The sequence below is a fragment of the Ornithorhynchus anatinus genome, chromosome 7 (assembly GCF_004115215.2).
Source record: "Ornithorhynchus anatinus isolate Pmale09 chromosome 7, mOrnAna1.pri.v4, whole genome shotgun sequence".
In the NCBI taxonomy this organism is placed as follows: Eukaryota; Metazoa; Chordata; class Mammalia; order Monotremata; family Ornithorhynchidae; genus Ornithorhynchus; species Ornithorhynchus anatinus.
Genome location: NC_041734.1, coordinates 10,048,172 through 10,062,103, shown reverse-complemented (window position 1 = coordinate 10,062,103; position 13,932 = coordinate 10,048,172). Strand labels below are relative to the sequence as shown.

Sequence of the window (13,932 nt, the reverse complement as noted above, 5' to 3'; positions counted from 1 at the left end):
TGTGAGGTACACTCCTCATCGTCATTTCTCAAAGCTGTGTGTTTCCCCATGCAACACGTTCTCACTAGAATGAGACAGGGTGGCCTAGTGAGAGAGAGTGTGGCCTCGTGGAAAGAGCACAGGTCCGGGAGTCAGAGGACCTGGGTTCTACTCCTGACTCTGTCTCTTGCCTGCTGTGTGACTTTGCATAATTTACTTAATTTCTCGGTGCATTAGTTTCCTCATCTGTAAAATGGGGATTCAGTACCTGTTTTCCCTCCCACTTAGACTTGAGCCCAGTGAGGGTCAGAGACTGTGTCCAGCTTGATTATCTTGTATCTACCACAATGCTTAGAACAGGGCTTAGCACGAATAGTGTTGAACAAATACCATACATTATGATTATTGTTATTATCTAAATGTCATAGACTGATTTAGGACAGAAAACCCGCAACATGGCAAACAGGTTTCCCAGGCTTCCTTCTTAACACAGAATATCTCTTCCTTTAGAAACAAGCTAAGAATATTTCCTTTTCCTTAGGTGGGAAAAGGAAAATAGCATTACCATTTGAGAGTGAGAGCATTTCATCTGCATTATAATGCCCGAAAGAAACTGACATACATTTGACAGTATTCCAGTTGGCAAGCTGAAGCATTTTAGTAAGTCAGTACCACTGAGAGACCAACAAGATATCTGATCTGACAGGGAAATAGATTGGTGAAACCCCAAACCACAAAAATAAAAGTAATAAACAGGCTAAATATGTTGCACTTGTGCGTATGTGTGCCCTTTCAATATACCATGAGCCCCTGATTTACTGCACACCATTAAAATCTGTGCCTTAGTTCCGGCAAGGAATCAACATGATTTTTATTTGGCACCGGTATGAACCTGAATTATTTTGAAACGTGGAAAGACTGCTAACCACACTTAAAAGAAAATTGACAATGAATTATATTTTTCTGAAGACCTTTCCTTTTAATGAGGCTCTCGGTGATTTTTAAAAAATGGTTAAAGTTGATTACTTTGATTATTGCCAGAGTTTGCTAGGTGCATTAAAATTGCAATGTCCCACCCAATGAATAAAGGGAAAACTTACTGGTTCAGAAAGATCCACTGTGAGTTGTAAGAAAGAGAAGTTAGGGATGTTGATGGCCCTCAACTCGTGGTTGATCAATTAATCAGCTGTATTTATTGAGCACTTACTGTGTGCAGAGCACTATTCTCAGCGTTTGGGAGAGTACTATATAACAGAGTTGATAGGCACGTTCCCTTCCCACAAGGAGGTTGTGGTCTGGAGATGATGCTGGGTGAGTAAGGTGGGCAGAGAAGGAGCGAGACCCTCTGCCAGCTTCTGCCCACTCTTTGTTCTTAGCCCGGGTGGGCTTTTACAACGTCTTTTGGACTAAACCTTTGTACCGCTCCGTCATAGTGAGGCCCAGGGAGCTTGAAAACTAACTGTCTGCATTTGCCCATCATTGGTTCCCGCCAGTGGTAGATTTCTCCCTTTGGGTTGGGAGAGAGCAATCTTGACCTTCAACCTCTTCCTCATCTCTCAAGCCAAGAGGGAGCTTGGGGTCTTCTGTCTGACTTTGGCTCTTATCAGGGCAGGACTTTCTCCTTTGTGGTCAGAAGCAATGTGGTCTAATGGATAGAGCGCAGGCCTGGGAGTCAGAAGGACTCGGGTTCTATTCCTGGCTCTGCCACTTGTCTATTGTGTGACCTCAGCCAAGTCACTTCACTTCTCCGTGCCTCAGTTACCTCTTCTGTAAAATGGGGATTAAGACTGTCAGCTCCATGTGGGATAAGGACTATGTCCAACTTGATTAGCTTGTATCGACCCCATAGCTTAATACAGTGGTACCTAGAGCTTAAGAAATATCATTTAGAAAAAAAAGAAGAGGGAATTCCCAGCTATCAGGCTGTGGAAGGGAGTGATGTGAGCCATAGGGCTCAGCGTGGGGCTGAGGCCCTGCAGATGTGAGGGGGAAAGTTGGGGCTCGTCAGCCTCCCAAGGGGACACTGAAGAGGCTGCAATGGTGGATGGGTGTTGAGGTGGCAAATGGAGTTGCTGGTGGAGAGGAGTGCCGTTAGTGGGGGATTTATAGATTTGTCTGTATATCCTCAGCCACACCCTCTTCTCAGCCTCCTCAAAATTGTCGTCAGGCACCATTAACAAGCATCGACTCTTCCTTCCTGAAGAGAGTGTACACTTCCCTTCAGCCCTAGAATGTTCCCTACCCTGCACACCTGGGAGGTTTGCTGACCAGAGATAGCAACTGTGATGATGACCCTGACTGGAATTTTAGATTTTGGATTTGACTTCTGCAAGTAGTTCTCTGATTTATGAATTAAAACTGAGCATTTTTCTTTCTGCATTGCTTTATTTAACATGCTCATCTTTTCTATTTAGGGCATTGTAGATATACATCTATGTATATAGATGCATACGTATATAGGTGAAACAGCATTTATGTGTGTTGTGTAGAGGATTTCCCATTCTGAGCTATCTGCTCTTTAAATGAGAATTCATTTCTTGAGCTGATAAGGAGTCATTCTCATACAGATACTTTAAAATTTAGAAATCTTCAGCAGCTCTTGCTTGTCAGAGCCTGGTTACCACAAAGGTGCAGTCTCTTAGGTAACAGAGTCCAAAACACATTGAGCTGCTTTATAGATTGGCCTTGACACCTTGAATTACACTCAGGAGGAAATAGGCAACCAATTCAGGCTAAGTAGCACAGGTAGAATGCGTTCCATCTGGTTTCTGAGACGTAAAAGGATTTCTGCCTGCCGGACCACCTCTGGTTGACCTTCATCCATGATCTTAATTGAAACCCTTTACAGTTTAGATTGTGAGCCCATCATTGGGCAGTGACTGTCTCTATCTGTTGCCGAATTGTACATTCCAAGCCCTTAGTACAGTGCTCTGCACATAGTAAGCGCTCAATAAATACTATTGAATAAATGAACCCTTGACATCTTAGGAATTATCATTTGATAAATGCATTAGAATGCAATCTTTGCCTCATATTCAATTGCAAGACTTTTTTGGAAGTTTCTCTATAAGCAATCCATAAACGAGCACAAACATAACACACAAAAGCCTCCACGATTTAATAATTTTTTAGAGGATTCAATCTGCATGGAGTGGCTTGGTAATAGATGGAGAAAAAGGTTAATTGTGTCCAAGTTTTACTTAACAAAATTTGCATATGCCACACCAGCCATTAACTCACACCTAGATTCCCCCTCCTGCCCCTCATTTCCCGGACCTCCTCCACACTCATGTTCACACATCTTGTCCTCTTACACGCACTAACATGCCATACCTTTAAGAGATGCTGCAGCCCAGCTGATAATTTTTTTTACTTGTTAGACCTTTCCCTTTCCATTATCCCTATTTTTCTTTGATTTGTTCCCAAATTAGAATTTCACCAGCAGAAAGTAAAGTTTAAGATAATAATAACAAGAATTATGGTACTTGAAAAGCATTTATTATGTTCCAAGCACTATTTCAAGAACTGGGGTAGATACAAGTTAATCAGGTTGGACACAATCCCGGTCCCCCATGAGGCTCACAGTCTTAATCCCCATTTCACAAATGGGGTAATTGAGGCCCAGAGAGGTTAAGTGACTTGCCCAAGGTCACATAGACACATGGCAGAGCCAGGATTAGATCTACTTGTCTGTGCAATTGCAATGTAGACAGCAAAATGGGGAGTGGAGTATGGTTTGAGGAATATACTGGAGGAATAGATATAATTGGGCAATATTTTTCCAAATTGCAGAACACTTCACTGCCACTGTTCTTGCAGTTTTATAAAAGGCTGTGTATCTTACTCTAACTTGGTCAGCAGGTGCAGCAGGTTTTTAGTGGGGGCCAGATTTCTCTGACACAAATCAAATTTAAGGAGACTCCAGCTCCATAATTTGTGACAAATGTTTTGAGGCTCATGTGATGCTTTGATATGTACAGCATCAGATAATTTAGAGGGCATGGGGTGGGGTAAAGTGAGTCATAGTTCAAGCATAAAAGGGAAGCTTTAGGCATCTGAATCCTAATTGGCACTGGATTGTCTCAAATGAGTTCCTAGCACAAATAACATTAGTCCATCAAATGTTCCTCATGGATTTTATTGACATAACGTTTCTCTCATTTTTTTGGACTTAGACTTTGTGCTGCTTGGCATCAATTTGGATAACAGTAAAAGAAATCTAGACACTTTCTGTGTCACTTTGTCTTGGGTGACTCACTTCATGTCAACAGTTCCTAGTGCACCGTTGAAGATGCAGCTCTTTAGTGCTTAACCCTGCCTTATTCTTTCTAGGCTGTTGCTTTCAGCAGATCTCGGTAAACATCCCTGGCCCACAACAAAGTGCTCTTATTTCAGGCTCATAATTTATTCTGTGAAACATCAAGACTGTACTTTATTGTGCGAGTGTCCGTCAGCATTTACAGAAACAGTTAACCTTTGCGAGGAATGCAAATAAAAATAGATGGCCATGGTAAAACTGGGCCAGTGAAAGCAAATAAATAACCCAACTAGTTGAAAAGACAGTCAGCCTGTTTATGTCCTGAAACACAAGAGAAAGTAAATGACATTCAGCAGTGAAGGAAGATGCTTTAAATGATTTGTTTTTTAAAAATGAGTTTCATAATTTTCTTTTAAAAGTAATAATCAAATAAGTGGTATTCACCGAGCAATTATTTGGTACAGAACCTTCCTAAGGTCCTGGGAGAATGCAATTCAGTAAATAGACACAATCCCTGCCTTCAAGTAACTTTAATCTAGTGGTAGAGACAGAAATTAAAATAAATTATAATAAATATTACTTAGTTCTGTGACAGTTACTAATAGCAAAGCAGCTTTCCAGATTTTAGAATTATACCTGTTCACAGATCTACCTAATCTCTAGTCCAGTGAAAGAGAGCATGTGTTAAGAAAATTGTGCAAATTCTTTAATTCAAACAGAAAATCTTACTGATTCTTGAATTTCCGCGATGATCTCTCTTTGACACTGTCGATAATAATAATAATAGTGGTACTTGCTAAGCGCTCACTGTGTTGCCAGGCACTATAATGAGCACTGTGGTGGATATAAGCAATTTTTGGTTTGATACAGTTCATGTCCCACAGTGAGCTCATAGTCTCAATCCCCATTTTACAGATGAGCTAATTGAGGCACAGAGAAGTGAAGTGATTTGTCCCAGTTCACATAGTAGATAAGTGGCAGAGATGGGATTAGAACCCATGATCTTCTGACTCCCATGCCTGTGCCCTAACCACTAAGCTGTACATCATCACAAAGGGCCAGATCCTGCCAGATGAGTAAACATACTAAATTTGGTTCTTCTGTGAGCTCAATTAAGTGTCAGTTGCAGGCTCTCTAAGGCGTCTAAAAGTTAATGGGCCCCTAAATGTGCAAAGATGAACCCATACCAGCAAACTAAGTTATGTCTCATATGCCATCAGTCTAGGAATCCTGTAGCATTCTAGTCAACCTGGTCTTAAAACCCTCTACAGAAAGTCTCTCCTGACCTGGCTGGCAGCTCCCTCCAGAGATCACGACAAGTTCAGTTGTAGGAAGAGATAAAGAGAGTTCCTTCCTGTGTGCGCGGATTTGGCTCACACAGGGCCTGTCTCTGCTGGCGAGCCTGCTTTTTGGTAACCCAATCTTCGCAAAACTTTGCTCATGGAGAGCCACCCCTCTTCTGTTGCTGCCGTGTGGGTTTTTGAGTAATTTTAAAATGAAGAAAGACTCTTAAAAATTGATTTTTTTTTTTTGGAAATCTGATTTTCTATTTGTTTGAAAGACACAAAGGCTTTTCAAAATCTACCTTTCCTCCTCCTACCTCCCTCTGTTCCACCCCAGCCTCACTTTTTTTGAATCTAGTTCATCCTTTCCTGTGTTGTCCTGATGGAATATTTCAGATTATTTCATTTTAAGTGATCAATATGCTTTGGCATCCTAATTTATTTTCCTAGGTTTTTGCTATGGAATGCATTCTTTGCAGAACCCAGACCAAAAAAAAAAGTTGCAGGCATTTATGCTGCCAAACTGTATATCGTGGAATGTGCTTGGATGCAACATTCAATTCCAATTAATTTTTGCCATTTCTCCCATTACTATTCCCATTTGAGTTGACAGATGATATTTCCACTCTGTTCCTTTGGAACCATGCAAATGCTGAAAATTGCCATCTGGTTTATTAGCTATTATCACCAAGCAAACTCGATCAGTAAATTATTGTGCTCCATGCATGAAAGATACCTTCTTTAGCATCCAGCCCAATTCTCATATATCATTTCATTTTCTGTGTTACAGTAGCTTTCACATCATGCGAATTGCTGGTGTCTGCTTTTTTTATAATTGCTTTTATAATATAATATGATGTAGTGTATTATATACATTATATATAGAGAGAGGTTCTGCCATAGAAATACAGTTCTCTGCACATAGTAAGCGCTCAGTAAAATTTCAGTGATTGATGGATAATGGATTTGCCCCATACAGGGCCTATCTCTGCTTCAGGTCCTGTCTCTTGGCAGCCCTATTTCCACATAGCCTTTGCTCCTGTTTCTCATCTGCCAGGCTGGTCTATCCGCAACTCTGGTCTCCCAACACTCTGCTGCATTTGGGACTTTATTTCACTGTGTCTTTAAATCATTTATTCTACCCTCCTGGAAAGCAGTCCAGTTTCTCTAACTGCACCAACAAACTGGTCATAAGGCATAAGGCAGAAAACTGTGGTCACAGTGCTGAGTTTCTGATCTCTCACACTCCACAAATTGTACTCTTATCTTTTCACACATTACAAGCAGAGCCTTACTATCATTTCAGAGCAAACTGGGAAATTTTTGCTCCACCAGGCATTCAGCTGGAATATCAGTAGAAATGGCATTGAGGGTCAGGTCAAGAAAATGAGTTATTTCATCACATAAAATATATATTTCTTTGGGGCAAACTGCTTATCCCTGAGAGGAGGGTGGAAGAAAACTTGAGCCCAGAGTAGTCAAATCCTGATCACCTTACCACTCTCCATGATTATGACTGGAAAGGAAAAAAATCATAAACTATTTGGTCATCTGATTATTTTTATGGGTTTAGTATACTCTAGATGGTGTAATGTCTGCCAAATTTCCTATCTTCTGAATCTCAGAAAAATGCTTTGGTTGGGGGGGGGGGCATTTTTCTGGCATTAAGCACTGGACTGATCAATCTTCCACCTGCTGTGTTGTTTATTACTGTTGTATAACCAAATCTGGTTAATCCAGAAGCTCCAGAAGGGATCAGATAAATTCAATACATTTACTGAATTCTTAATTTTACTGACCAAACCCCCTTGGCCAAAGTGCTACTTGTCTGGGTGACTTGAACTCACTCAGCACAATTATCCGCTCCAGGGGGATGTAACAAATAATGATGAGCATTTTAAGTTCAAGTGGCTGGATTGAACAAGCTCTGAAAGAAATAAGATCCTGTGGTGATACAAATGTTCACAGAGGGAACAAGTTGAAGAAAGAAAGACAAAGCAAGCACCATGAGGCAGAAGGAATTTTTCCTAAATATGGTCCATAGGTTCTGAAAGATTTTCCAGAAGGTCTGGATGGAATTTTCAAGGAAGAAAAAAATTCTCTTTGAAAAACCATGTCTTTGTAACTGTCCTCAGAACTGATAAATTATTAATAGTGTTTTCCCATACAAATTGAGAATAGCATCCTCAAGGGATGCCAATACAACTCATCATAGGACCATGAGATGTAGAGGGTCCAAACCTCAGAAGCAGTTATAGTTGTAATCGTATTTATTGACAACTTACGAAGTGCAATTCACAACACGTGAAATACCAGTTCACACACACGTATGTCCACACACACGTTTATAGACATTAATATCTCCAAATCTTTACATACTCATGGTGTCTTCTTAGCTTCTCAGGGGGTTTCCTGGGTGTTAACATAGTCATAATCTATTTTGTGAGTTTAAGAATAGGATAGATATCTTGGGCTCATTTTACAGATGGGCAGACTCCAATATAGATAAGCTGGTGTTGAGGGTTAAAGAGTTAATCAGCTATGGAAAAATGCATTTGCATCTGCACTCTTTATGGACTCGATAGTCACCTCACTCTCAGCTCCACAACACTTATGTACACACTGTTATTTATTTTAATATCTTTTCCCCCCCTCTAAACTGTAAGCTCCTCTTGGGAAGGGAATGTACCTACTAACTCCATTCTATTGTATTTTTTCAAGTGCTTAGTATAACGTTCTGTACACAGTAAGTGCTCAATAAATACCACGGATTAATTGAACTAATTTCAGCATGCTGATACTCTGAATCAATCCTAGGTTCAATCAATTTGGACCATATTTTCCACTATGATAATGAGAACAATTATAAAATGTGTTTATTTTTCATGAACCACTGGTGAGATGCTGGATCCATATCAAAAGATGAACTGTCATAAGAAGCAGCATGGTGTAGGGGATAGAGTACGGGCCTGGGAGGCAGAAGATCATGGGTTTTAATCCCGGCTCCACCACTTGTCTACTGGGTGACCTAGGGCAAGTCATGTAACTTCTCTGGGTCTCAGTTACCTCATCTGTAAAATGGGGAATTAAGACTGTAAGCCCCATGTTGTACTGGGACTGTCTTCGACTGGATCATGCTGCTTCTATTTATTGAGCACTTACTGTTTGCAGACCACTCGACAAAGCACTTGGGAGAGTATAATACAACAGCGTAGGTAGTAGGTCTAGTGGACAGAGAACCGACCTGGGAGTCAGAAGGATCTGAGTTCTAATCCCAGCTCTGCCTTTCATCTGCTGTGTGGCCTTGGGCAAGTCACTTAACTTCTCTGGGTCTCAGTTACCTCTTCTGTAAAAGGGGGTTAAGACTGTGAGCCCCATGTGGGACATGGACTGTGTCCAACCTGATTAGCTTTGTATCTACCTCAGCACTTAGAACAATGCCTGTCACATAGCAAGCGCTTAACCAATTTCTTAAAAACAATTTATAGAGGGCAGGAAATGATCTTGTATAATAATAATAATAATAATAACTCTATTTGTTAAGGGCTTACTATGAGTCAAGCACTGTTCTGAGCCCTGAGACAGATGTAAGCTAATCAGGTCTTCACATCTGCCCACAGTGAGCTTACAGCCGACCCTCCTCATAAGAGACTACTTATTGTTAAAGAATAGAGATTCTACAAATTGAAATTGATAATGGATTTTCAATATAGCCATTAATTTTTCAATAAAATCATTTTAGCAGGAATTTTCCTCGCGTGTGTTTATCTTGCAGGTTAACTTTAAAGATCTTGGCGAACTGTATAAAATCCGCATTGGACATGATAATAGGGGTAAGGATCCTGGTTGGTATCTGGAAGAGGTTCGACTGGAAGAAATAGCTACACATCAATTGTTCTTCTTACCGGTGGATTGCTGGATAGATGAGAATGAAAAAGGTGGTGGTACATGGAAAGAAATTGCCATTCCAAGACTTAACCAGGAGCCTTTGCCATGTGAGTGCTGCCAACTTCTTTCAGACTTTTGAAAACTATGAAAAGTGGAATCCTTGGGACCATAGCACTATTTAAGTAACAGCTTAAGGATGGGACATTTTTGGATGTGTGTCTTTGTGTCTGTGTTTTGTTGGTCTCTTTATTAATCACCTTAGACCTAACTACCCCATCTTAAGCCAGCTATCTAACTTTCCATCCAGGCAGCCTTTAGTTCAAGATCTTGTAGACTTAGTCTCCTCACTAATCTCCCAGCCGCCATTCCTCTTCCTTCGGTGCATATTTCACACTGCTGCCGAACTCCTTTGTCTGAAACACTGGGTGCTGTTTCTCACCAGGAAGTCTCCTAACAGTTTTCTAAATACACTCCTGTGACCCAATTTCTTCTAAGTTGTTTAAAGCGATTGCTCCCCTCCCTCACTGGTACCTTCAACCTCTCACACTCTGATGATTCCTTCCCTTCTACCGTCAAACACACTCCAGTCTTTCCCCATCCTGAGGGCGAAGGCAATGACTTAGCCCTCAAAGTGCTAAGTCCTCCTTAACAGTAGTGCCTATGCTCAAAAGCCACATCCGATACCATGAAGCAGCGTGGCTCAGTGGAAAGAGCACGGGGCTTGGGAGTCAGAGGTCATGGGTTCGAATCCCAGCTCTTCCACTTGTCAGCTGTGTGACTGTGGGCAAGTCACTTAACTTCTCTGTGCCTCAGTTACCTCATCTGTAAAATGCTGATTAAGATTGTGAGCCTCACGTGGGACAACCTGATTACCCTGTATCTACCCCAGAGCTTAGAACAGTGCTCTGCACATAGTAAGTGCTTAACAAATACCAACATTATTATCATTATGAAGAATCAGAACTAGCTCGGGAGCATAGGTTCATTCATTCATTCAATTGTATTTATTAAGAGTTTACTGTGTGCAGAGCACTGTACTAAGCGCTTGGAGAATATAATTCAGCAACAGATAGGAACAATCCCTACCCAGCAATGGGCTCACCATCTAGAAGGGGAAGACAGACAATAAAACTAAACAAGTAGGTGGGCATCAATAGCATAGGCAGGCTATTCACTCAGGTTATACAACTTTAAAAGATTATCGTGTCTGCCATATTAGAGTGTAAGATTCTTTGTGGGTTGAAAACATATCTTTCTATTCATCTGTTCCATCTAGGTGTCCAGTGGGAACTCATAAATATCTTTACTCCTATCACTGTTGTATATTCTCTAGTGGGTGACCCAAATTGATGTGTTGATCATGTAGAGTCTTTAAAAAGAGTCTTTGGATTAAATTTTATTGACAAGGCTTTCCCCGTCTTCTCTTCATTTTAGAAACATGTTGTTTATTAAAATACATGCAGAAAAACAAATCGGGAGTTGGTATGTGTTTCAGAAATTTCCAGGATCTAAAAGAAACTCCATTGTACTTCAAATGAACTATTGATTTTTGGTTCATTTAACTTGAATAGCAATAGAGACTCAGCATGGCTCCCAAGAACTTTCTGTTCAATTTTTTTTCCCAAACCAGCAAATGAAACTTTATCCATTTGCATTTCCCATTTAAAAGGGTAATTGCTTAGCTCTAACACATCAACCATTCCTTAAGGCATTCTTAACCAACAAAAACATTTAATGTAATACATGATACCTATTGATAATCCGATGCAGTATTGTCATTTGTCTTTAGGGCTGGCGAATCAATCCAGTTCTTTTCCCAAGCTATGTATTTGCTTGTTTTAAAGAGTGTTTGGAAAATTAAGTGCAGTGAAGAAATAATTGTTGTACCCCAGTGGCTAGGAATCAATTATTGGTCTCAGCCTCTCAGAAAGTAGAGAATAGGTCACTCACCTTTTAGAGAAGTATCTTGTCCTTCATTTCTTTGGGATTTAGTTAGTAAATTGCAGCTCCATTGCCTTAAATAGCTTAGAATGGCTTAGTCACTCCTGAGAGTTAGTGCAGCTCTAAAAAAGAGATGTTTCCAGTCTTAATTCACTTGTGGGATTATGTCATATAGTTTGACCATGATCAAGTTGGGGAGTGTACCATGGATTTCCCCCAAGAGGTTTACGGATCAAGTTGTACTCATACTAGGAAGGTTTACTTAGGTCTTCAAGTCACCAGTTCGCTTCTTCCTCCTCCTCTTCTCCACAGTGAGGAGAGGGAGGCTGAAAAGTGGGGAGAACGATGATGATAATACCTCCTCGAGACTGTAAACTTGTCCTCTAGACTGTAAGCTCATTATGGGCAGGAATGTGTCTGTTTATTGTTATACTGTACTCTTCCAAGGGCTTAGTACAGTGATCTGCACACAAGTAAGTGCACAATAAATTTGATTGACTTGTTGACTGCTGCTTCCTCCCTCAGCCTCTCTGAGCCCCAGAAATGGCAGGGACCATGTCAGGACAGACTTCTAGGAATTTCAAATACCACCAGCAGAGATCAGGGTGAAGGGGAAGTTCATAGTTGCCACTGCTTGGGCAGCAGCTGTCAAATCAGATAGCTTCCTCACCACTGAGATGCAACCCCCAAGAAAAAAGATACCCCCTTCCCTAGGCCAGCTCAGTCTAATACTCTCAAGCAGTCATATCAATGGTATTTTTTGAGCACTTGCTGTGTGCCAAACACTGTACTAAACACTGGAGTCCTACTTCACAAAATTGTCATAGAAAGTTCTAGAATTCAGTTCTAACATGTGAGATACCATTCACTCGGTTTTGCTGCAAGTGAATTCCATGAATTTTTCCAGCTGGTTATTATAGTTATATAACATGGCTGTAGATGGTCCTTATATTTAGGGATTCAAGATTAAAATTAATTGCATTAGTAATAGCAAAAAATAACCGTGTTTGATAGCTGTTGACTTTTATGCATTAACTGATTCATTTGATCAATATTCCTTTTCTTTGACATTTCCCCTGGGACTGGAATGAATAAGAATCTGTAGGTGCAGTAGCCACCATCATCATCATCATAGCCGCATGGATTCTCTTCAACTCAATAGTAATCTAATTTCCTCCAAGAGACTAATATTGCCAAATTATGTTTAGTAACAGTTTTCTAGCCTTCTGGATTCCTTGACTCATTGGCACTGACAGGTGCCTGCAAGACTCAGGGTGATATGTGAGCTCTTCTAGTTGTACTTTGACCTTCCTGTGACTGATGCCCTTGGGAAGACTTTGGTAATGTTAGGAATGCCTATCATGAGCTCAAATACTGGAAATTGCCAACTTCTGGAGGGAAGAATCGTATCTTCTCCATTGTGCCCTCCCAAGTGCTTAGCAGAAAGCTTGGCAAACAGTAGACAATAAATACCCTTGGTTGGTAGATTGAAATGCTATTCTCAGTTCAATTCAATCATATTTATTGAGCACTTACTGCAAGCAGAGCACTTTTTGCAGAGTACTTGTCAGAGTGGACTACAAAAATAAACAGATACGTTCCCTGCCCACAACGAGTTTACAGTCTCTTAAGAAGAGCACAGTTTGAAGTACAATGGGAACAAGAGTTTTATGTTTGAGAGGATTACCTGGAAGCAGAAAACAAAAAGTTCAGTTACCTCAGTTACCACCCCACCACCACCACATGCACACCCTGTCCCCCCTTTGCATTATTCCTTAGCCACCATGTAGTAGTGTAAGATGACACACCCACAAACACAGACACACACACACCCCCCAACCCATCTTTACATTGTCACTTAAGCACCATATAATAATGTAAGATTCCTGGGTCCTGTGTTGTGCCCCAGGATTTGGGCTCAGCAGAGTATCCCAGGCCTCGCCAAAGGAAGATGGGGAAATAAATAAACAAAGTTTACTGTACCATTGTAATAAAATTGCATCCCCTCTAAAATACTTGCATTTGCCAGTTTCTAAAATAGCGGGAAAATTACTGCTTTGTGAAACAACTGCTGATGGCCTGCAGCAAGTCTCAGGTGAAATAACAGCAATCGGAGCTAATAGTACTTACCTGATTTGAAAATAAGTACATTTCCTTTTAAGCTGCTGCCTTTAACAGGGAACCTGAGTCCGTGGCATTAAACCTGAAGTCTCAACAGAAGCCACAGCCAAAATATTATTTTCAGATTGAGCAATGAGTAGAGAAATTCTTATGTGTGTATAAAACAGCTATCTTTTATGAACCTATTTATGTTTTATTTCTGCCATCTGATTTTTGTCTCTACAAACACAGGGGCTGGATCTTGGTCTTTTTTTTGAACTTGCCCCAATGTGTAGTACAGTGCCGCTCTCACAGTAATGCTGAAGAATTACTCATGGTTGGTTGGAGCGTCTACTCATTCGGATCCTAGTGATTCAAGTTGATTTTTCTTTCCAAACCTCAGGAGACATTAATTTCATGAACTAGGCTCACCAACAGTCAGAAATCAGAGCACTACTGGGCTATGCTGTGTATGCCTCTTGG

At 40.7% G+C, this 13,932-nt stretch overlaps 1 protein-coding gene across 1 annotated transcript in view; it reads left to right on the top strand.

Annotated features, from left to right (window-relative positions):
• RP1 (RP1 axonemal microtubule associated) overlaps nt 1-13,932 on the top strand; it is a 127,007-nt gene that overhangs the window by 91,797 nt on the left and 21,278 nt on the right. The window contains exon 25 of the mRNA XM_039912531.1: nt 9,296-9,515. Within this exon, the coding sequence (XP_039768465.1) occupies nt 9,296-9,515 (220 nt within the window). The remainder of the gene's footprint in view (nt 1-9,295; nt 9,516-13,932) is intronic.